This window comes from Delphinapterus leucas, chromosome 10 (genome assembly GCF_059928025.1).
Source record: "Delphinapterus leucas isolate spDelLeu-1000000601 "Yukka" chromosome 10, BTC_Dleu_Yukka2, whole genome shotgun sequence".
NCBI classification, from domain to species: domain Eukaryota; kingdom Metazoa; phylum Chordata; class Mammalia; order Artiodactyla; family Monodontidae; genus Delphinapterus; species Delphinapterus leucas.
In genome coordinates this window covers 4,172,925-4,198,410 of record NC_143138.1, presented here as the reverse complement: position 1 = coordinate 4,198,410, position 25,486 = coordinate 4,172,925, and the positions used below count along the sequence as shown (strand labels likewise).

The window sequence follows — 25,486 nt, the reverse complement described above, 5'->3', positions numbered from 1 at the left end:
AGACTGTTTCTTGCTTTCCCCTGCGTGTAGGTGGCACTAACGGCATGCGATAAATTGCATATTGCAACCTAAAATCAATTGCAATACATGGCAAAAAGCCACAGGATTCTAGACATCGATCAAGCAGGTCAGGGTACAATCCTAGGAGAGTCCGTCGCAAAGAAAGTTTTCCAAGTAGAACGGGAAGCGTATTTTCCACATTGATGATGAAAGGGAATGTGTAGGCTAGAATCAGCTGGGAGGATCTGAATAACTTAAACCTCCCATACCTTCAAAGGTGCTATCGTTTCCACTTGGCTATATTTAGTTTTCTTTGCTCTTTGGAAAAGAGATGAAGCAGCTCCTGTCTGTGTCCCCCCCTGGCTTTCCCCAGACACCGTAAATGGTATTGGCAGGGTCCCAGCTCCACCACTCAGAGAATGAAAATCTCTTCTTCTTACCACATTTAATAAACTTTATCTAGAACAATTTCTTGTGTGGTGGCAAAACACAGCATTTACATAATGTACTATTTCAGGAGCCCTGTTCCCTTGGGCTCAGAAACACAGCCCAGTTTCTTTAGTGCCAAGATTTAGAGGATGTTCTACCTCAGAGAATGAAGAGTCCCGAGGCTGATATCAAGGCAGCGAGAGCCTCTGTAACGATGTCAAGCACATCTCGCCAACCTAAACAGCCCAGTGGTCAAACACGGCTCTCTAGAAATAGCTAGAGGATGTCCTTTTTTTATTATTATTATTACCGGAGGCAGCTAGAGGCAAAATGCGTGTTCTTCAAGGCCTGTCACTTTGCTGCTCCATCTGGCGAAGTGAAAACAACCCCCATGTGCTCGTCTGAGGTTGTCTCCAACTGAGGGACAGAGCCTTAATCTCCTGGACGATTCACTGCTCGGGGAGCCATGGAGGAGGCAAGGTCCAGGCTCAGTCCCAAAGAAGGCGACATGAGTAGGTCACCCAAAAGGGCAGAATTCGAGGGTCAAGGTCAAGACAAGGTCTTCGATTCCAAAGGCCAGCTCTAAGTGGAATGGGACTGCCCTAGGCAGTAGGCCGAGTTGCTGACTGCTTGTCTAGGGCGGACCAGTACGTTCTAACAACTCTGCATAGCCTGTGGCCGTCTCTCAGCCTGGGCACCACGAACTTTCAGACCGGACAGTTGTTACGGGGCCTGTCCCGTGTGTTGTGGGATGTTTAGCTGCATCCTTGGCCTCTACCCGATAGATGCCAGTAACAACCTCCAGCTGTGACAACCAAAAGCATCTCCAGACGTTACTAAACACCCCTGGGGGGCAAAATTGCGCCCCGTTGACAACCACTGGTCTAGGATGACCATCCTTTCCATTTTGCCATCAATTTCCATTTTGCCAGGAATTGGGTGCATTCTGGGGTGCAAGACTTTAAGTTTCAAAACGGAGACCGTCCTAAGTTCACCCAATTCCACCCTAACGCCGCCCCATCTCCTGCTACAACCTCCTATCTCTGGGAGCCCCTCAAACTTGAATATGTACCATCTGAGCATCACATTCAAATACAGATCCTGATTCCCTAAGTGTGGGTGGGGTTAGAGAACCCGTGGCAGGCTCTTACAGGGCTAGTCTGGCGGTGGGAAGGGCGGGTCCCCCTAGTTGTTGAGCAGTACTTCTCAGCCCCGCTGCACGTAAGAGTCATCTGCAGAATTTTAAAACAAAGCCTGGGCCCCAGCCGCCAAGATTCTGATTGAATTGGCCTGGGGTGGGATCCAACAGGGCAGGTTTTTAAATGTCCCTAAGTGATCGTGAGGTAAAGCCAAGACTGGGTGATCACAGCACCTACTCATCCATGCAGAGACGTTGAGGCAGATGGTAGGCACGGCCTGATGCACCGTCGTCTGGGAGCCCAAAAGGCAGGAGACCTCCCTGTGCCCTGGAGTTCACCCCACAGGGTCTTCCGTCCTGGGTCCTGGACGGCCGCTCGTGAGGGAGGGCTAAAATGAGCCACCCTCTACACTTGAAACTATCAACCTTGGGAATTGTTTCCTTCAATAACTTCCACCGGAGGGAGGAATCTTTGGCCAAAGGCAGACATTGAGCAGGGAAGCCATGGTGGAAACATTCGATTCCATGCAGGGGGATGGAGGCCCCTGGCTCTGCCCAGGCCCGGGCTCGGCTGGCAGGACAACTGCCCTTTGCCCTTAAGAATCCTGGGCTCTGGGAAATGAGAGTGAGAGAAACTGGGCAGCGCAGCCAAACAGAACCTCACGGCTGCGGCCAGAGCCGCAAGACAGGATTCCCGTCCTCAGCCCGGATGGTGAGCAGAGGGGGGCCAGGACCATGCCCTCCCTCCACCTGTCATCCTCGCTGGCTCGTCCCCAACACCTAAATGCTCCCCTTGTCTGTGCCTTGAGATCACAGAGGTCTTTTAAGTTGCAAATAGCAGAAGGGGTGGGAGAGAGTTGCATGCCTACGGTGAAAACTGGTTTCAACTGCTTCTTTCTCTTAAATAGAAAAATCAAGTCAGATTGGTACAGTACAAGCTGGAGAGAAAGTGTGGAGCAAAGGAATCAAGGAAAAGGTTTAGGCCGTTGACAGCTTTGCTCGAGCGTGGCCCGTGGCCTGCGTGAGATGTGTCTTATCACGGGAGGGCACGTGGCACGGTGGCCGTGGACATCACTGTCCCACATCTGTCACCTTGGGACTGTTTCTGCCTAAATCCAAGCAGCCACAGCTAAAACCCCTTAGTCCTTGATTTTAAACCTCTTTGTCACGTTGCATTTTATAACAGCAAAAGCACTGGTGGGAAAATTTGACACGTTTTCTCTAGGAAGACTTTACTGAATGTGAAATTTCCAGCACATTCTTTACCCCAGAAGCCGGAGAGCTTCTTGTCCCTGATGGGCTCTGTGTTCCACTTGCCCTCACCTGTGTGTGTTCCTGGTGGAGACTGTGCTAGCGTGGCAAAGATGGGGCCCTCAGGGAAGAGTGAAGCAGCTCCTACCCCAGGTCCTGACATCGCCATGTTTTTTTTCCTGCTGTCAGTCAAGAAAGAGGAGGTGCTGATTCAAGCGGGCGAGTACATGGGCCAGCTGCTGGAGCAGGCGTTCCTGCACTTCTTTGTCACAGCTCGTGTCAACGAGACCAAGGATGTTCTGGCTAAGCAGAAGTCCATTGTGCTGACAATCCCCAAGGTCATCATCAAGGTCAGTGTTAACATCTCAGATGAGGGAGAAAGGCAAGGTTGTTAGTGTTTATGAATATGTGTGTGTGTGTGTGAAAGTGTGTCCTGCTCCAAAAAAAAAAAACAAAAGAGCTAGGATCCTCCCGTTCTTTGAAAGAAGTAAACCACCCTATACACTGGCGTGCATGTATAACACTTTCCTCTCCTCTCCAGATTTAAATATACAGACGTGGCTGCAGATATAAATATAACCTGGGGGTATAAACACGCTTGTGGAGGAAGATAGAGATGTGTAAAGGATGCAGATACGTGGAGCTCAGTGTCTCCAGAATAAAGTAGGTCAGGCATGGCATCAAACAGAAGCCGCCTGGATCCCCTCCCACCTGCGTTTAGGACTGTACCGTTTTCCATGAAGCTATCGCTGTATACAGTAAAACGCACAAACCGAAACGTCAGCGTGATGATCGTGACTTGTCATGTGTGTCTACACCTGGCAACCACCAGCCAGATGCAGACACAGGGGATTTGTGACATCCAACACCCCAGAAATCTCCCTCACGCCTTTTGCAGTCCATCACTCTCTCCTCCGTCACCGAGACAGCCATTGCTCTGACCTCTATCACCGGAGGGCCTTTTTTGTCCGTTTGGCTAATAGTAGTTTTAACGTTGTCTCTCCATTAGCCGCCCTCTCTGTCCAAATGTCTCAAAGGCACTTGGCAGTGGAGAGGTGAGCATGGGTGAAAGGGCAAGGCAAATAGGCAGCCTGTTTGCTCCCACTTCTCAGGACCACTGGCAGCGTCCATGGCCACATCCCCGAGACACCTCCTGCCCTGGGAGCAGAAACCCAGGCGTCCATCAGGGTTCTTGGGGTGCGACATCTCGTGTCAGCCTTATCCGGGGCTTGGAGACCTTTCCAAGCGACTGAGTGATTCGCACAGAGCTGAAGGTGCATTCCTCTAATGTGGTAGGTAAATCAAAATGTTAGAGGCACTCATACTTTAAAGCCTCTAGAGGTGGGCTGTTGGCAATGGGTGGGCAGGGAGCGGTAGGCCTTGTGTCTCTTCTGAATCGTTTGCTGAGAATCACTTGTAAAGCTAATAATGTTGTGTAGCATTCAAAATGGCAGCCTTGCCCCTGGGTCCAGTGCCGTGTGGACGGCCCTTGAGGGGCCGATGAGGGGACGATGAGTCCCACCAGGCCGACATGTAGGGCCCCAGAGGAAGAGAACCCCAGGCCCTCCTTTTCTAGGAAGGATTGAATCTTTATGCCTCCTTGCTTCTTTCACCCCGGTCACCTACACGAGAGGCCTTAAGAGATAGCATAAAAGTGAGGGGTGCAGGTCTGCAGGCAGAACAGGGAAGAATGCAGAACAGAGAAGTGGTACTGGGGTTCCTGCAGAGGAGCCGCCTCTCCCCTGAGCATAAGGCGCTGGTGCCATGACTGGGGCGGCCTGCCCACCCGCCACGTGGCGGCTGCCCTCGTGGCGGGCTCTCCTGGGACACGTGCGGTGCCCCACAGGCCTCTCCCGGAGGCTGGGGGAGACCTCCTTTCCCGCTGCTTCAGGAGCTCAGCCTCTGAACCTTTCCCACCAGAGGCGAGGCCCACACACTCACCTAATTATGAACTGACAGCTTGTCCCCATGAAGGGCTCAGGAGAGAGCTCTCCCCAGCTGGGAAGTGATCCAACCCCAGCATAAAATAGAATTTAATTGCACCGCTGGTAATAAACTGGATGAATACAGGAAACTGATAACTTTCATCTTTTAGACCTCATTAACTGAAGGATTATTGACTAGTCATCTTCCGAGTTTACTCAGAGAGCAGTTTAACTCCCCACGGGCAGAACCCAAATCCCTTCTCCTGCAGCTCAAGTGGCCTGGACGGGGAGGGTGTACTTTACTTTACACAGAGTTCTGTGGGTTTTTTGCTTTGTTTTGTGTTGTTTTTCAATTTCCATAAGGGTGTCAAAAAGGCAGTTCTTAGAGGTGATGCATTTAGAGGGTAGGGTCATTTGACTGGGACTCCAGCAGGAGAGAGATGGAAATTGGTCCAGGAGTGCTCAGGAAAGCAGGCAGGCGCATCCTCACAGAAGCGGTCGCTTAACCGCTAACCTCATCAACTGTATTAGCCCCGAGGACAGACTAAATCCGAGCCGCGGAAGAGGTGTTCCTGGGTAAAGTCCCTCATTCCCTGGAAGCCACCCAGGTGTCCCTGAGCTGTGAGAGGCCCCAATTCCAGAAACTGGCTAATGGACTGGCGACCAGGATTCTAGTTAATCTACTGGAGGCGTGGGGTACGGACCGCGGGCATCCAGACGGCAGGTATCCTGAAAGCGACTGCGGGGGGGGAGGACACAGACAAAAGGAGGAGCGGGGAAGGGAGGAGAAAAGAAATATACATTGAAACAAATGTTACCCAGGAGACCTCAGGGCGGGAGTCAAATAGACTGCATAAACAGGAGTTGGAGAGGAAGCTAAATGCAGTGAAAGTACAAAAGCACGGTGGCTCAGAGGTCCAGACCACATGGGACACATGTCCCCAGGTTCTAAGAAAACGCTAGAACACTTGGTCCATCTCTCTGAGCCTGGGGCTGGCCCACAGCTTACAGAGCCTCCCAAGGTCACTATGATGAAGACACAGGATGAGAAGGTGTGAGAGACAAGGGTCAGGAAGGAGGATCCCCCCACTCCGAGGCAGGAGGGGGAGGGGTGAGACTGGCACACAGTGCTGACAATGACAGTAGCTATGAGTACTCAGGCCTATGCTATTATGCTTCTCCTGTGCTATCTTATTTAATCCTCATTTCCACCCCACGAGGTGGGCAGCATTGTACCCATTTTACAGATGACAAATCTGAGAGGCCCAGGGAAGGCAGTGCCCTGTAGCATGGTGGTCAAAACACAGGCTCTGGGACCAAACTACCTGAACTCAAAGCCTGTTTCCTCAACACACTAGCTGTGTAACCCTGGACGCATCACTTACTGTCTCTTAGCTCCTGTTCTCTCAGCTGTTTAACAGAGACCATGGCAAGTCTTACTTCATAGAGCTGTTGTGAGTGTAAAACGAAATAATGGGTACCTAATGCCTAGCTCACGGTCAACGCCGAGTATGTGTTGGTTGTTGGTATTGTCCTTGTTACTGTTCACAAGCCACTTGCCTGTGATCACCTGCCTGATAAGGGAGGGAAGGAAGCTTCTAACCCAGATCTTACTGATTTGGAAGCTAGTACAGGTAAAGGCTCGGCTACGTTGCTCTCACACTGGAACTTTCACCAGAATAGAAGATGGTGACTGCATTTACCGAACAGCCTGGTGTTTCCAGGGAGGAGAGATCACAGGAGTTGGAGTGGAGTGGGGTGTCAAGGACTAACGCTGTAGAACCATAGATGATCCTTGGTGAGTGGATAACATTCAGCCGGTAGAGATGGATGGAGAGACCACTCCAGATGTTAGGGAAAAAAAAACATAAGCAAGGGCAGTGTGGGGAGCAGCTGGAAGCTGCCGCAGCGGGAGTGCAGGCTGGAAGCAGGTGACTAGTGAAGAGAGACCAAGCAAGGCAGCCTGGGGCCACTTTGAGGTGAGGCTAAAAGGTTTGGATGAGAGCTTCCTAAGTGATCTGAGAACAGGGGGGCTTCAGTGGAGATTCTAGAGCATGAATGTAGCATCATTGTCAACTCTGACCTCCCAAGAGTCGGAGCCTCTTGCATTTCTCCCTTCTCTTCAAAGCCTTTGCCCAAATCACTGTCTCCTGGGAGACCCAGCTCAGCCTGGGGGCTGGAGCTGCCTGAGGGCTAGTTTGCAGCTTTTCTTACCCAGCTCCCTTTCTAGAGCAAATAGACACCAACCTGGACCACGATGGGGCCCGCCTGTCTGGATCCACATCACCGTCAACCAAAGCAGTTAGGCCAGTGGACACGTCCTTACATCCTAAGGAGCCAGTCTTGCATTGCATTCGTCCCCGTGAGCACAGATATCGGAACTGGGTTAAATTGTGCTCCCAGTTGACTCATCCCGGCACCCACCACGCATGAGTCACAGTGTGTGATCCTCATATGGAAAACGGCAGGGAGAGGCAGTCATTAAACTTTAATGAGCACACATCTCTTTTCTCAGGCTATCAAAATATTTTGATGAGAAAAGCATATTTTATTAAAATCAGACATAGAATTTGTCTCTGCCTTCCCACGCGTTGATTGTTGTTAAGAGGCTTTAAGTCAGGAAAAGATTCTTCAGCATTTTGATGTTTAAGGCACGGCTATTTGGGGGAGGGGACGGGGGCAACAGAGGGCATTCAGCTGGTCTGCCGGCTAGAGGCTGGTTTGCAGGGGTCGTGGTGTGTGACATGGGGGCAGAGTGCCGGTGGGTTCCTCCCACTCTTGGGGAGCAGTGAAGCTTTCACAGTTTTCACGTCCTCACCCAAGTCAACTAGAGCAGGAACGCCGGGGTGGGGGGAACCCTTACAGCCCCTTCTGTAGAGAAGCCCCCCAGCACAGGGGCTTGGATGGCTGGACCCGGACATCCCGAGTTCCTAATTCTACCTGGGCTGCTCTGGGCTAATTCGTCAACATCTCAGATGTAGAATGGGTCCAGGAATACTGCTGACCTTGTTGGGTTGCTGGGAGGGATAATGGAAATAATCCTTATAAAGAGCTTAACATGGTACCTTGATCACAGTAAGTATGTGATGAAGACCAGCTTCTGTCAGCTTCCATCACGCGGCATAGCCACCACCAAGTCTCCAGACCTTTTCTCCCTTTCCTGCTTCCTCTCATCCTCCTTCTTTCTCCTCTCTCTCTCTCACACACACATCCTCTCTCTCTGAACTTCCCTGTCCCTTTTTGCAAAATGACACACTCATAATACGAGTCCCAATGTTAACTGCAATCATATATAAAACCCAAAGTGGTTAAGGACTAAATCTGGGCCGTTTCTGAGAATGCTTAACCCCTGCCAGGACCGGTGGCTGCTGGTTGGTGTTTGCTCCCTGCCCGCCCAGTCCTCTCTGTGCTGGGGGTTCTGTAGTCAAGCCCCTGACACTTGCTCAGGGCAGGAGCCGCCCTCTGGCCAATGCTCACCTGGTGGCCTTGAAACCGACCCCTGGGCGTTGAGCACGTGCATTGTTCCCTGTGGGAGCCTCCTGAGAGGGGGTCGGTCCCGAAGAGCCTGGAGGAGACTTGGGGGACAGAGGAGAGGTGGTCACGTGTTCCCCCATGACCTCCTTTCAGTATCTGGGAAAACAACTCCCAGTGCCATTTAAAAGTGCTCGGGTCCCACCGCATCTTTAGTATTATCGTGTAGGACAGTCCTGTAGCCTTTTCAGAACATGATGAGACACCAATAGAACTCATTCTCTCCTATGAATGAGGAACAATTTTGCTAGGAAAAAAATAAAACCACTTTCTATGTATGTGATTTTAAAAAGTTACAGCCACGAACAAACCATAAACCAACAGGTGCCCCTAGATTAAAAAAAAAAAATCTTTTAAACATTTAAAATAAGAACAGTTGACCGTTGCCAAGATTTTTTTCACACACATTTTAACGCGCCTCCCTGCTTCCGCCACCCCCAGGTTGTGCACAGTCCGCACAAGTGCAGGAGCTGTCCTGGAGTGGCATTAACATGATTTCAACATGCGTTTGCTCATTACTTATCTGTTCTGTTGGCCAAAAGAATTTTTCGGTATTTCTCCATCCCGATGTTTAGTCACTCACTCATTTATTTAATCATTCAACAAAGAGTTATTTGGTGACCAGGGGCACTCCTCTTGTACCGGGCAGTGTAGCCAGGGCCTAGGAAAGGGGGTAATTCCTAGACATCAACCAGCAGAATGTCCTCCCGGCACTCTGGACCTGCAGCAGTGAGGAGAAGGCAGGTCACGTGGGGAAGGTCCCTGCTGCCCCCCCCCCACCCCGGGTGGTGGCTTCCTCTGGGTGGCTCCACTCCAGACCAGATCCGACACTTGTGGGAGCTGTGCCCACACAGTGGATACTGAAGGGACCAAATCGAGCCCACTCGCCACTCACCAAGCCACGCAGCCTGGCAGGACGCTGCGTCCACTGGAAAAGGGGCTCCCTTTCCTAACTAGCACAGATGCACCGGCGCCGGCTCCACGCCCAGGTCGCTTCGGAATCAAGACACTGTCCTGGCTTTTCTTAAGCACCACCGTGCTGCTGTGTTCTAACTGGAGCCCACCACTCGCCTGAGGTCGAGTGTAAAATCCTCTTCGTCCCTCTTCTGCCCGTGCCCGTGGCAGCCCCAATTTTAACCAGAGAAGAGCAAAGCCGGCAGGGATGCTGCGGCGGACGCCTGGGCCAATCTCCTCCAACATCCCAGTTCATGTGTTGTTTTACTTTTTAACCGGAGGACAGGTTAAAACTGGGGAACCACCTGAGGAATAGCGAGTGTCCCCAAATGCTTGACAGCCACCAGGTACATGGTGAGACTTAACTGCAGTTTCACTTCATTCTGTGAGAGCCTAGATACCTGCAGCTTTCCATCAAGGCAGAAAATGAACAAAACTCTGTGTCTAATCATCCCGAACCCCAGCCCCTAAACCGTTTCTCCTGCCGTGTTTCCCACCGAGCATGTTTCTCCCTCCGGGCCTCCCGTGGGTTCTCCGTGACTCTGACACGTGTTCCAGTCACCAGGACGCACCCCTGCCGTGTCCACAGCCCTTCAGTGGGAGGCTGGAGCAGGGCACGGGGTGTGGGCTTCTCCACATCTCTTTAGAAAGTGTCAGTGGAGGCCGCCAGCTTCTCTCCTCTGTGCTTCTCGGCTCCGGCACCTGAGAACCCGAATCCACATCACTCCCCACGGGGGAACTTGAGGCTGAGGAAGTCCTCCTGGTCACCCTGGCAGCACTGTCTCCCTCCAAACCTCCATGGCATTTAGGGTCAATAACTGCGATGTTGCAGGTGCTCTGCCAGGTCACTTCACGTACGATGTCACATTGAATCTTCCCAAGAACCTCGTAAGAAACCGAGGCCCAGAGGGTTCAAGTGATCGGCCCGAGGACACACAGCAGTGGTCCCTGGTCTTCGGACCCTGAGTCCAGCATGCTTTCCCCTCAGCGTCCCCCAACCATGGTCACTGTCTTCGTCCCGGCCACCACAGGGGTGCCCTCAGCGCTGCCGTAAGCCATCTGTGGAGAAAATCAAAGTCTGTCTGTGAGGTCCCACCATGAGGCGCTCTGAGCAGGTGAAGTCCACGGACCTGGGGAGGGTCCCAGGCAGGGTACCACCAGCCATGGCTTTACATGCTCGGATAGCTGACTCTCTCTCCATCCTCTGTTGGTCCCGGAGGATGAGGCAGTGGGTTACTCCATTGGCCAGGAAAGCACGTCCCAGACTCTCTGTGAGCGAGGCCTCCACTGGAAGGGGAACATGTCCCCCTCCCTCTCAGCACAGCTGTGGAACAAACTGCATTTGAGAATGAAAACGAAAACCACTGGTAACTGGGGTTCCTAAAACAGGCTCTCTGTGCATTCCTGTTCACACGGAAGCAAAGTAAAACAACAAGAACAGCAAATCTCATCTACCTTGTCGTATGATCACAGAGTACTTGAGCTACTGGCTCTTTTCTTAAAAATGATGTCTCTATCTTTACCCCGAATAGCACATCCTGTCATTATCAAGTAATACAGTGTATCAAGGCCTCAGTCACATTGTCACATTTTACCCTGGCATAGAAATCTGCTTCTTTCCCCACAAAGTCAAAAAGAAGGAGTTGAGTAGTAATATATATGTTTTCAATTTAGCTCATAATCGAATTGTAATCACTGTGCTCAACCGGTAGCTTAGTGACGGCCAAAGGTAATACTGCAAATGATCCTTCGGTGGGTTTCAGGAAATAAAGAAGCTATTTTCGGCAGAAAAGGTTACTATTTTTGCCTCTCCGCTGTCAGAGCTGACAGTGTATGTAGTGCTTAAAGATGAAGGCTTTGGAGTCAGAAAGACCTAGATTCATATCTGGGTCCTGCCAACTTACAGGCTCTGTAGCCTGGGGATTTTGTTTGTCTTCTAAGTTTTAGTTTCACATCAATAGAATGGGGATAATGTTCATGTCCACTGCCGAGTCCATAGAGGATCAAACAAGATAATGTAAGTGAAAGGATGCCTAAGTAAACACTAAAAGTAATGTGAGTTGCTATCATTGTTATTACTTACCGGAGTCAGCGCAGCGGGTGGTTAAGCAGTGACTCTGGCGCCAGGCTGTCTGCGTCCAAGTCTCGCTTCCCCTACTTGCTGTGTGAACTTGAACAGGTCACTTCACTTCTTTGTGCCTCACTTTCCTCATCTGTAAAATGAATTCTCATAGCGTCTACCTCATAGGGTCGTGAGGATTAAACGAGTTAATATAAGAAAATCCCTTAGCAGCGTCTGTAATGACGGGAATGCCCTAAACCTGCACCTTCCAATATGATAGCCACTAGACACATGTAGATGCTGAGTACTTGAACTGTGGCTAGGACAACTAAGGAACTGAACTTTAATTTAATTTCGTTTTAATTCAGTTAAATTTAAATAGCCCCTTGTGGCCGGTGGCTACCACATTGGACGGTGCAGACTTAGAACATCGCCTGACTGTCGTAAAACCTGACCGTCGTCAAAAAATAATTTGCATTATTTAGTCAAGGCGAACCTAGGTGGGCTAGTGAGAAGCAACTGTGGTGCCGGTGCTGGTGAAGTGGTTTGCAAACAAGCAACTGCTTGTTACCAGCAGTGACCGTAGGGTGGGGAGGAGGGGAAAAACCGTTTTCCACTAATTCGTGGAATCCATGATTGACAGCACTTGAAGTAAGGGCTGTGACGTGAACTAATAAATCATGTGAATTACATTGACAACTAGGTTCATTCTTTCTCAAACTTTTTCCTTCATTTCAGTTTTGATTTTGAATACAGTTATTATGCATGTTATAAAGCATATACTCCATGGAAGAGAGCTTCTGATTTCCTAAAAAGTAATTTCCTCCCAAAAGTGTGTGTGTGTGTGTGTGTGTGTGTTTTAGTAACTTTCTTGTTTATCAAAGAAACAGAATACTGATCATTATGAAACAGCATAAAAGACAAGAACTCAGTATGTCAATATCGGTGAAGGGTGTTTAACTTGAAAATGCATCCTATTTTATGTCGGTATAAAAAAAACAGAAATATTTTAAATGGAATATTGAAAAAAATCAAGGTGCAAAAGTATTTGATGTCACTGAGTATGACATATGCTTCATCCTTTTCTCTGGTCCAGGTAATGTCCGGTCTTCTCTATAGTGAACACACACTGCGAATTGCACACCACTTAAATCAACACATAATATGAAAATACTATGTATAATGCTCCATTTTCCTTGAAAGCGGGAGGAAATACCTCCACTTAAATTGCCTAAGCAGAAGACAGTGATGCTGAGTGCTGGGCAGGCTTTATATTTGGTTTGGTTTGTGTTTCTAAGTTTCGTTATTATCTCAGCAGTCAGGTAAAGGACGTTTAAATCCGGGTGCAGGAGACCAGTGTCAGAAAAGGGACACGAGCCTTTGTTAATTGCAAAAGAAACACTCTACGACCCGAGAAGGGCCCCCTCCTTCAGGCTCCAGTATCAGGGAAGGCTGAGAAGTACTTATATACCCACGCCGGCAGCTAATAACAGAGGTCATATCTGGAAGCAAACTGATTATCTCTGAAGGCCTAAACCCTGGGCCAGCCTTTCAAATACTAAATTCCCCTTATTTCTGCCATCAGTCACCTGGAAGGGTCCACTTTGCTTTCCACAGCGGAAGAACCTTCCTGTAGAGGTAGCCTGCCATTATGTAAAGGATCCTTAACTTGGAGCCCATCAGCCCCTTGAGGGCCATGGATAGATATCCCGGGTCTGTAGTGAACCCCCTAAAACTACCTGCAAAGTGTATGTATCTTGTATTTGTCACTGTGTTTGTCCATGGGAGGAAGGGTCAGTAGCTATTATCAGATTTTGAAGGGGTTGTCCCCGTAATCTCAATAGCATACCACGAAGAAAGCAGATGACTCCAAAATATTCTTCCCCCAAAATCAAAGTGATCATAGCAAACACTTTCACCAATAGTGTCTCTAAAGCAGTCCCACTTTCTCCAACTTAGACAGCTTTTGTAAATGTTATCTTTATCCTGTATTTTTAGAAACCAAAAAGTGTTCTGAAATTTTTTTCAACTTAGGAAAAATATGTTGGATGCACTTGAGAATTAAACCAAAGATTCTATGTAAAGTATTCTAATAATGCACTTTTATACAGTCATCCCTCGGTATCCATGGGAATTGGTTCCAGGACCCCTGTAGATACCAAAACCCATATCCACAGGTAGAGCATGCACAAATTCAACCAACCTTACATTCTACTGTGCATGCCAGGTTGAGGACCACTGAGACACATTGCTTGGCATACAATCCATGCTTTGTAGGTGACACCTGCGGTTGTCATGACCATAATCAGTGTCTGCTCCACCCCGACTCCTCTTTCCAGCCCTCCACCCATCCCACCTTAGTGGGTGGAGACTTGAATGTAATGACCATGGAGAATTGGTTGCAATTTTCATTTTTCTTATAGATTTTTTAAATCCCATAGACATAAATTTAGTCATCAACATGTCTTAAAGAGTAAAGCCACTATTTACAATGGCCAGGACATGGAAGCAACTTAAGTGCCCATCAACAGATAATGGATAAAGAAGATGTGGCACATATATACAATGGAATATTACTCAGCCATAAAAAGAAATGAAATTGAGTTATTTACAGTGAGATGGATGGACCTATAGACTGTCGTACAGAGTGAAGTAAGTCAGGAAGAGAAAAACAAATACTGTACACTAATGCATATATACAAACTCTAAAAAAAAAAAAAAGGTTCTGAAGAACCTAGGGGCAGGACAGGAATAAAGACACAGATGTAGAGAATGGACTTGAGGACACGGGGAGGGGGCAGGGTAAGCTGGGACGAAGTGAAAGAGTGGCATGAACATATATATACTATCAAATGTAAAATAGATAGCTAGTGGGAAGCAGCCACATAGCACAGAGAGATCAGCTCGGTGCTTTGTGACCACCTAGAGGGGTGGGATAGGGAAGGTGGGAAGGAGATGCAAGAGGGAGGAGATATGGGGATATATGTATACGTATAGCTGATTCACTTTGTTATACAGCAGAAACTAACACACCATTGTAAAGCAATTATACTCCAATAAAGATGTTAAAAAAAAAAAAAGAGTAAAGCCATAAGGTTCTAGTTCTTAATGCTAGAGCCAATGAGCGAGAATCTTCTTCTCTGGGCAATGGCCTTCCTCTTTCCCTCTATTCATGAGAAAGGCTCATTTCCACATGATTTTTCCTGTGTTATAGACCGCTTAAAAAATAAGGCAGTATAGTGCCTGGGTTGATGTATAGAAAACTCAGCCAACCAATAAATTTCATTTTTAAGCAGTCAACCTAATATAACAAATTTCTACTGGACACCAGCTAGATGCTGGAGTTGAAAGTGGGCTAAAATAAGGTGAATAAAGCAAACTACCCCAAGTATTGCTAATCCAAAAAAGTACGAGCTATAATGTATTGAGCCTTTGTCAATGCGCCATGCATTGTGTTGGCTGCTTTAAATGTGTTAACTCAACCTGCTCCTTTCCTGTGATGGAAGAACTACTGATATTATCTCCTTCCCAAGTTATTTAGAGCTTATACAGACCCATCCATCTGGCATACAAAGCCCCTAGACGAACAAACAAATACTATAGCCCCCTGGTCACTTTCCAGCACGTCGTGTTGGTGTTGGGAAAGCATATAGTCCCAAGTGTGTGGTACATCGTGAACACAGCATAAGAACTAATAATAATAACAACAACAATAATAATAGCATTCTACACAGATTACCCCATAGGAACGCCGGTCCTGTTTCAGAGACAAGAAAACGGAGTCTCAGAAAGGTTGGAAAAGTCACCCAAGGCCCCACTGCTAGTAAGCGTTGGAGCTGTCCTTGAACTCTGGCCACTTTGCCAAATACCCAATACTTCTGACACTTGTGATGGATAAACTCACCACAAAAAGCCTTACAGCCTCCTGGACGCAGGTGCTGTGGCTGCAGAGGAAAAGTCCCTTTTGCCTATTTTAGTGTCCAGATTCCTCTCCTTCAAGTTCAACGGTGAGGCCTCCCTCCTCGGACATATTTCTTTCTAGAGTGCCTCCAAGTAAGAAGGCGCAGGCCCCGTGGAGTGTTTTCTTCCTCTTGAACTCAGAGATCCCTCCTGTCCCGGCAGGAAACTTGAACCCCTTCCAGGAGCAGAGTTCGCCTGGCTGCCCTCACCACGGAAAGCTGCTGCTACACCAGATGCACTTCCACCTCCTGCTGAAGGCCACAGCTGGGGGCCACGGCTGTTCACCTCAATTCTAATTAGGGTGGTTTTCATAATGGGGAAACGAGTGCGATTCTAATTAGTAATTGTCCCATCTTTTTCTCGATAGGTATCCCCCAGTCAAAGCAATAGCCTCGTCGCACTGGTTCCCTTGCCAAAAAGTGGCCATGCTGTAAAACACAAAAAAAGTAAAGAGGGTTAAAGATACAGGGGAGCATAAACAGGCGTTATGTGCTGCTAAGGAACTTCTCTCTCTCCCAATTCACTTCTTAGGTCCATGGCGCTCAGGTAGTCGGTTCTGACATGGTTGTGACCATTGAGTTCACCAATCCTTTAAAAGAAACTCTGAAAAATATTTGGATTTACCTGGATGGTCCTGGAGTGACGAAACCCATAAGGAAGATGTTCCAGTGAGTGCTGGGAAAGTGGGGAGGTGAGGTGGGGTTGTAGGAAGTTCTGTCTCTCTCCATGTTTTCCAAACTCACATCCAATCCCCAGCGAACATGTCTGAGAAGCTGCTACCTCCAAAAGCACAGCGTTGCTTTGACCAACACTTCCATCATTCAATCCTTAAAACCACCTCAATGGGCTGAGCACTATAATTAGCTCGCTTTGGTGGTGGAGGAACTTGAGGCTTTGACAGGTTGACTGGTTTGTCCCAAGTTGTGCATTTTATAGAAGTAAGCCAACATCCAGACGTGGCTGGCTGATTGCAGATCCCGAAGTTCAAGACTTTTGCCATGCTCCTTCCTCGTGTACTCATTCTTCTTGTATTTACGGAGGAATCACGCTGAAAGATATCCCTTTTCTTGAGTCCTTTCTTTCCAACCCCACCTCCAAGATCTTACCAACCGGCTCTCTAGAACTGTTGCTTTCAGTAAAACAAAGGTGAGCCTAGAGAGTTCTAGACTTGGTTCCCTATTCAAGGGACCAACGACCGCCCTGCGCTCTGTAGTAACGCGAATGAAACTCTGCTTCTTCCACACCTCGCGCCATCAGATTGTGCCCTACAGTTCTCAGCTTCTGTGGCTTCTACTGACAAAGAGTGTCACCCAACAAGGCAGCCCATTTCGTGTTCAGGTACTTCTAGTCGTTAGAAAACAATTCCACCTTTCAATCCCACCGATGATCCAAACCCCGTCATCTGGACCTGTATACAGAGTAAGGCACATTTGTCTTCCAACTAATGGTTTGCAAATGTTTGCAAAAAGCTGTCCAGTCTTCCTTGCGTCTTCTCTGTTCCTACACTGACTTCATTCCCCTCATCCCTAACATGGTTTCCCACATCCTCCAACTTGTCAGTACTCCTCTTAAAGTGTGACACCCAGAATGCATCCCAATCTTTGAGGTTTATTACTCTCATTTCTACCACAAAGAAGTCCCTGTCAGCATCAATCAATCTAGCATATTTCCTGTGGGGTGACCTTCTAAGGTATAAAAAAGGAGGTGCAGGGATTTGGAAACTGCCTTATGACCCAGATATGTTAAGAATTTCCCCAATGCCCTTTATGGGAGCTACCCCGCTCGGAGTCTGTGAGACAAATGCGAGGCCTCTTTCGCCCTTTCTGAAGCACCTTTAAAGACAATGTGTGCACTAGGGGCTCGCTGCATTTGTTTGAAACTACAGTGCTCACAGCTTCTGCATCCCATCATTTAAGAGGTACCTGATGCTGGAGGATGCAATAAACAACAGAGAAAATAATTTGAGTGCTTTTTTTAAAAATGCAAAAGCACAAAACATAACAACATTCCTGTGCTAATAGGAGAGCTGCAAGAAAAAAAAAATTAAATTAGAAATCAACCCCAGCTAGAGGGAGAGGTCAGTAGAGCTAGCCCTGCTTTCATCAGAAACGACAGTCTCACTCACCCATTCTCACACCTTCCCACTCGAATCAGATGCAAGAATCGCTCAGGCAAAGTGAAACGCACTTCTTCTTTAAAACAGCCCCCTGCTGTAGCCAATTTTTCCTTCTCCAAAAAGCCTCATCTGAGGGTACTAGAACCTCCTGCCACTTTGACACCTTGGCTGTGCAAGAATTCCACCTTGATCCCAAACCAACGCAAGGAAGGAGATAATCTGTGTATTAGAAGAAAGATGAGTCCTAGCGTAGTGCAATGACCCACCATTTAGGAGACACAGGGCTCAAAGAGGGTTGAGTGTCCAGGTGCATTTCTCACTGTTAATATCTGACATTGGGGTAGGACAAAGGGGGGTGAACTGGGGAAAGGATGGAAGAGGCCAGTCCCTACACGGTGGACACAAAGCAAATGTCCCGCCCGCACTCTGCCGTTGGCTCTATCGGTAATCACCTTCAACGCATAGGTCTATGGCAGATCAGTAACAGACAGAGAGGCAGGTCCTCAATCTCTTATGGGGATCCAGATCCAGAGGGTGGATCTCTCCAAAGCTAGGGAAGCTTTATTTCTCAGAGACTGTCAAAAATTGGAAATAACTTGACATAGAAAATACTTATGACCTAGGGTGGGCTTGGGACTTCGGAGAGACCACTGGTTTCTCTGTTTCCTCCTGATTCCTCCTCACACCTTCACAGCCCGGATCTGAGCCATCTTTTCGGGTGGTTGAAACACTGCGGTGTGCCCTATACCGCCAAGACCTGCTCAAAGAGCGGCAGATCAATGTGACAGCTTGGACCCTTAAGAAGTGCAATTCTGTAGAACCAGAACCCTTCACAAGACTGTATTCCTTTCCCAGATCCACGCCTTGAATAGTCAAGGGAGTCTCCACCCCACCTGCCCACCCGAGGGCCCTAGGCGTTAGGGGGTCTGCAGCTCCAAGCAGAGGGTCTGGAAGGCGGGAGCTAGCGAGCAGGGGATTGAACGAGGAATAGGTGGTGCCACGTCCACTCCTCAGTCAGGACACAGTCAACTCCACTCCAAAATGATTTACCTTCCTGCTCTCCCCCCGACCTCACCACACCTTCCTCGGGTGCTCGGAGGTGCTACTCCCACAGACCGGCAGCTGTCCAGCTTCTGCACTTGATACTTCTGCAACATCAAATAATTCATCTTCCAGATTCCTTTTTCTCTTTAAAAAATGATGAGGTTCCGTAAGTTATTTTAAGAGAAAAGTTCTCCGACTTTGTGATTTTGTTTTAAAGTTTGAGTCTCTCAAGTAGGACAGAGGGCTAGACACGTGGAGGACAAACCATTGATAGTTGCAGCTTATTGCGGTAATAATCCCCTACGCCCGCTTGTGTTCAAAATGATAAATGGCCGGCGTATCTCGATTGCTCAGCGCATTACTGAGAAACATTTATCACAACGTCTATCCCTGGGAATATAGGATTATTCCAGTATTACTCCACTTTTTTTTTTGAATTTTATTTATTTATTTTTTATACTTCCCTTAGCAAGATGGGGAAATGATGTTTTACTTTCTTTGTGCATGCATTTTTCTGTAGGTAAATGCATACTTAGGCGTGCATGTGTCTCTTCATGTATGAGTATCTCCATTGATGCTCATGAGTGGGCATAGATACATGGATGGATATCATTACGGGGACGCGTTAATGAGTTAGACCAAATAATGAAGTAAGGCTCAGGGTTTACAGTTTCTGTTTGAGGGAGTTGCCTGGACTCTAGGCCGCAGGCCATATCCTTAAGTGGGACAACTCTTTTGCAAAATGTTCTGGATGGATCACTTGCGGAAACCAGGGAAGAAAGAATGAATGGATCAGGGTAAAAACAGCACAGCTACTGAGAAATAAATATCTAAAAACCTATATTCATACTGAAAAGATTATTTAAATTAAGGGTAGAGAATTGTTGCTCTGCATACAAGCCAGAAGAACTTTCCTAAATTACGTTGCAGGGAGTTCAGGCGGAAAATAATGACCACAAAGGTGATGGTGATAATAATAATAGCAAAGCAGCAGCGTATTTAACCACATCTTGCCACGGTTCTAAGCGCAGCACAAATACTAACTCACCCACCCTCTCCACACCCCTCTCAATATTTCATAGTGTCCTTTTACAGGTGAGGAAACCCGCAGTGAGCTCAGCGTTTTCCAAACCTTGAATCATAAAAGTAATTTACTGAGTTGGAAAAATACTCCCGTATGTAGGCTCTGGGTGTGCGCTTGTCACATAATTTGGCTTTTCTATAACTCAGTAAGATAATTTATATAGCTTCATTTCTAAAGAACAAAAATTAAGAGCTAATGACAAATTAATTGAGATGTTGAGACTCTCAGAACCAGTGCCTGGAGCAGCCCTAGAGAGAGGAGTCCCCTGGCCTTAGAGGCATTTCCCAATTCACTGGCCACAGATACAAGAGTAAAGGGATTTCTTATTTAGTGGCTAGATTTCTAAGATTTGGAGCCTTTCCCCTATTCATCCCAGAGGATGTACACCTGCAACCAGGTAAAATACGTGTTGTTTTAGTGATCTTTGAGGATATCATGGGACTCTAACTTCATGTACAGTAGGTCAAGCACAGGTGGATGGCCCCATATTTCTCCTTCGCTCTGGCTCTGTCTAAAGTGATGCTGTATGGCCCTGACCTCCAAGGGCAAATGGGGGCTCTTGTAGCTGAGGCCTTTGAACCACTCTAGACTCACCGACAGTCCCCTTCTGTGCCACCCTCCCACCACCGCTCCAGTTCAAAGCCACAGTGCTGCCATCAGCTCCTTTGGTTCCCAGGCCACCCCGTGGAGCTCGTAGGAAGTGCCCTCCCATCCCCTGAGTCCTCGCTCAAGGGGCTAAGGATCTACCCACCAAATTCCTCTGCACAACACGTTCTTCATTTCTGAGCACCCTCTTTGTGTCCCCAGTGTGTGTCTCTGTTCTTCCAGGGTCTGGGCCATCAGGACCTGTGACTGTGGAAGATTCCACAGGCTCCGTAGGACCTCAGAGTCCTCGTCTGTAAAATGGGACAGTCGGATGAAGTGATTTCTAAGTCCTTTCCAATTTTGACATGCTGTGCCCCAATAACCCCATAAAATGAGTCTGGTCCCTTTTATCTCTTTTTAAGACATGCATGGTGGTCTCCATTCAAATCCCTGATGCTTTCCCAGAAAAATGCAGACCAAGGGTTATACACAAAGCTGCCCAGCTCATGCCTGGCCTGAGTCAGAGAGCGGAGACCAGGAATCCTCCAATAACAAGACCTGCAGGAAGCTCTCAACACTGAACAAAAGGGCATCTGTCTTGTTTGAGAAATCAGACATATGAAAAAGCAAGCACAGTGGTCGGAAAAGGCATTTCATTGGAGGATACAGGATGAAATCTAGTATAGAGAAGTAGAAAGAGCATGTGCTTTAGAAACAGATAAACTTGGGTCCAAATCTTGCCTTTGCCCATTAACACCTGTGTGACCATGGAAACGTTACCTCCCGTGTTTAATCCCTTCATTTTTCTTAACTAGAAAATTTGTCGAATAGTGTCCACCTCAGGGGACTATCATACATATAAAACCGGCATGTAATCTCCTCCTGAGCTTACATCACATCGGGAGTGGGGAGGGGCGGGGGGGATATGTGAAATACTCCAGAGAAACCTAAATTCTCCATCCTGATTGACTTCATCATCCATTGGGCTGGGCTTGGCCATGACGCTTAGGAAGACCTCAGAGCATGGCCGCAGGGGACGAGGAAAAGCAGGACCATTGAAGGCCCCACCATCAGGATGGATTAGGGCATCAGCAACAAATGCGTAGCAGCAAGGTATGTGGGCAAGGGACCAAAATCAATTGGTTGAAACAGGATTTTGAATTACAGAGCATGCTGGGTGATGTTCCAGATCCTGGGCCTGGGAACAGGTCTATCCCAAGGGGGTTGACCAGAACCAATTAGAGCGTCAGGACCTCAGTAAAGGCAGCTGGGGGTTCAGAGAGAAGTCTGATGCCAGGAGGGTACTTTAGCCCACAAATGAACCAAGGGAGATCAGTCATGTCCTCAAGGCTACTGTGGAAGCCTGGGGATAAGCTGAAGTTCAGCTGACTCATGGCTGGCCGGGTGCTCAGCTCAGCTCTACCACACACTGCATGGACCACGTCCACCACGGCCAGCTGATGCATCCGTGTGGAAGGAACCAGGACCCATGGGGCTGTCTCTGCTTGAGCCTCATCTAGGGGCCTCATTCGGGTGGTCACTGGAAATCAGCCACCCTGGCCCTTCCGTCTTCCAACCACCATCAACCAAAAGAAAGAGAGCCTGTGACCCAGGCAGGGGCCTCGCTGCTTCCTGGTCAAGGTGGGAAACTGGATCTGCCTCTCTGGAGCATAAAACCTTTCCTGTCTCTTCCATCCTTTCAGGGAAATCCAGCCCAACTCCACTGTGAAATGGGAGGAGGTGTGTCGGCCTTGGGCTTCTGGCCCTCGCAAGCTGATGGCCAGCGTGACCAGTGACTCCTTGAGACACGTGTACGGCGAGCTGGACTTGCAGATTCAGAGACGACCGCCTATGTAGATGCACAGGGGCCTGAGATGGGCCCGAGCACTTGGCCTCTTGTAGTCTTGGCTAAGGAAATTCTAATGCAAAAATAGTCAGCTCTTGCTTTAACTTAGCTGTGAAGACCCGGACAGGACTGGTAGAGCCCCAGAGTGGTGATGCCACGTATTTTGAAGACACACTTTTCAGCGTGGCTATTCAATGTGGAAGTTAGTTTTTAATCGCTCCATCTTCCAACGGATTCTGAGCATTAGCTTAAATTAAGCCCTAATTAAGCTCTCATAGGTCATAAGAGTAAAAGTGATCATTTCTCATCTCAGATGGCTGCAGCTCCAAGTACCGGAGGACTTCCCTTAGAAAGGGGATCGGCTCAATACCTGGCCTCACGTAAAACACCTGCCGCTCAGCCTTTTCGGGGTAACATACTCCCCAAACAGGAGGCCAGCACATGATTTGGGCCCTAGAATTCTATTCCCCTTTCTTGGAATCAGTTTTATCCTCTGTGTCAGAATATTTTTCCCAGGAATTGAGCGCAGCATCGTTTTTCTTCTTGGCAAAGCCAGGGAAAGGTCTTTCATCTTGCACCTGCAGCAAAGCTACAGCCTGCCAAGTTTCACAGATTTACCTTGTGAGAAGATGTGGCCCCATATTAACAAATTGCATTTGTGGAAAACTTAATCACCCAAGAGGAGATAAGAAAGCAGGTGCAATACTCAGATCTATTAAATAATGTAGTTTTATAGTGCATTTTACAGGAGTTGTCACGCTGTGGCCTGATTAGCAGGAAACATTAGCCCTAACTTTAACCCTTTGGAGGCTGTAGTACTAGAAAGTAACAAGGCCGACTTGGGACAGTAAGGGTGAGCAATTAGTCTCTTTAATTAGTAATTATACTTCACCTGTCTCTCTGGAAGCATCTCCTTTGCACAATGACACAGGTCCAGATACAGTCTCAGAGATGGAATAAACCCAACAAGTTGGAGAAGCTGGCAGATTTAGTGACCAGACACGTGGAAGGATGGGCAGCCACTAATTCTCTTGTCCTTCACATCACCCGTGTTGAGACCTCAGCTCGGCACACAGGTGCTACAAGGTAATATGGACTCCACCCTGCAAACTACCAGCGCTACCACACACCCAGTGACAGAGGGTGCTGACATCATTTGTATTAGGCTCCAAGGTTCCAACAGACAAGGCCATCTGATATTTATTGCAAGGCTGATTTATTGTCAGAATTACCCATTGATATGCCTAGAATGTGATTTAGGTCAGTAGACTGTGATTCTTAGCCAAAAAAAAAAGAAAGAAAAGAAAGATAGAAAAGAAAAGAAAAGATGAACAGTGAGAAGGAAGCTGGGGAAACGTCCCAATGAAATTCTCTGGTCTCTACAAGCACATTTCTAAGCCTTTGAGACTGTTCCTGAACCTTCAGCACCAGGAATCCATGAGGGTCAGCTGGTCCCCTCTATAGGTACATCATACCTAACTGTACTAGGTAATCTTCCAGCATTTGCCAGGCCTTCCAATACTCCATTCTAAACGGAAATGCATTTAGCTGGACTGTTAAACTGGCTTAATAGAGTATATTCTTATTAACTAGAATGTAATCCAAGCTTAAAATAAAGTTCTGATTGTATTTGCATCTGCACAGAAGTGAACACTTTTACTTTTCGATACAACATGTTACTAACCACAGCTGCCCAAGAAACCACCCTTCTTTAGCAGTAGATAACCCACCCTGGAGAGTGAAACAAGCCTCTCTCCTTTAGAGAAAAGGACTCGAATGGGTAATGATGTTATAGTTAGCTTTCCTCACTGCTCTCTCTACATTTTATTAACCTCATGCACCAAAGGAGCAAGTTGGGTTCAAAAATCAGTTTCCAGAAACTGCAAAATCTCTGTAGATACTTTTTCATGAATAATGCCATGAATCATTACGGTGACTCAGTGGACAAGCCAGCAGGAATACCTATCATAACGGACACCTTTTGTGGTCTTAGAACAGAGATGGGAAATATATGACAGATATGTATCAGAGGTCCTATATTCATGGCAGACATCACTGAACAATTGCACCTTAGGTAGGGCCTCAGGATCCTTCTGCACGCAGTACTCCAAGCAGCTATTACCAATTGATAAGGAGTGTTGGCACTCAAAATAAAACCTGTTCGCCATACCTACCTCAGAGCCAGCCCATCCCCTTTGACAGCTGGGACTCTACACTGTGTAATAATGCTGTGGCTCTAAAAATCATATCTTAGCACTGGTAACAAGCAGCGTACCTCAGATAGCAGCAGAGACTCTAAATCCCAATTTTTGCCTGTTATAGTCCTCTATTCTTTTTTTTTTTTTTTCTTTTTTTTTTTGCAGTACGCGGGCCTCTCACCGTTGTGGCCTTTCCCGTTGCGGAGCACAGGCTCCGGATGCGCAGGCTCAGCGGCCATGGCTCACGGGCCCAGCTGCTCTGCGGCATGTGGGATCCTCCCGGACCGGGGCACGAACCCGCGTCCCCCGCATCGGCAGGCGGACTCTCAACCACTGCGCCACCAGGGAAGCCCAGTCCTCTATTCTTTGAATGAATCCTTATTTGTGTCTATAGCTTCGATGACTAAAGAGGGGTAACAATACTTTTATTTTCACAAGGTTCTTCTGGGAGTATATCAAGCAAGACTTAACAACAACACATGCAAAACTGTAGATAGATAGATAGATAGATAGATAGATGGTTGAGTGAGAAAGAGAGAAATGAGAGAGATTGTATGAATATGGTTGTGTTTCAAATAATTTTACTGTATCAACCCTTTAAAAAAGTAAATATTATTATTTCCAACCTGTTGATGAGAAGCTAAAAAGGCCTAGGAAGCCATGCATGGAGGCAAACCAGGCTGGGGTGGGAGCAGGCAGTGAAATCAGTCTCAGCTTTACTGTACACTCTTTAAATCTCATTTTATCTCCCGGAGTTTTAAGAATACTGGATTAAAACCAACTCAAAACTCTTTGAAGAGTTGCAGTATAACAACAAATAAAAAATGCACAAATTTATAATAGGAATATGAGGTGAAAAGGAGTTTGTGCTACACTCACTGGCAATCAAAAGTCACAAAGTTCCAGGTGTAAAGTTATCATTGATGAACATCCTTCCAATGTTATTTTAAAATAGTCCACCCAGTCATCCATGTATTCATCTTTTCTACCTCCAGCCGTCCTCCCACCATCCAGCCTGCCAACATTCCAACCACCTGTCCATCCTTTATTCCAACCATCCATTTAACCATCCTTCACTCATTAATTATTGTATGCAAGCATGAATTCAACAAGTATTTATTGAACAGTAAGCATCATACTAGAGATTCAAAGATAAAAAGCCCATGGTCCCTACCCAGAGAGAGTTCACAACGCCAGATGGGAAGCCAGAGAGAGAAATAGATGAAATATGTATGAAGTATATATTTATCAATCTGTAACTAGATGGGGATAGGTATGTTAATAGAGGTATATATCTAGAGTACCACGGGAATAAAGAGATAAAGATGCCTGAGAAACATCCCCTAGTACCTCCAAGAATAAC

General features: G+C 47.4%; 1 protein-coding gene across 1 annotated transcript in view; it reads left to right on the top strand.

Moving 5' to 3' along the window:
• The window catches only part of F13A1 (coagulation factor XIII A chain), a 141,756-nt gene extending 118,185 nt beyond the window's left edge, over positions 1-23,571 (top strand). Inside the window, exons 13-15 of the mRNA XM_022586592.3 lie at positions 3,008-3,168; positions 15,782-15,918; positions 21,783-23,571. Coding sequence (XP_022442300.1) covers positions 3,008-3,168; positions 15,782-15,918; positions 21,783-21,936 — 452 coding nt within the window. The 3' untranslated portion in view covers positions 21,937-23,571. The remainder of the gene's footprint in view (positions 1-3,007; positions 3,169-15,781; positions 15,919-21,782) is intronic.
• Positions 23,572-25,486: the final 1,915 nt, after the last annotated feature.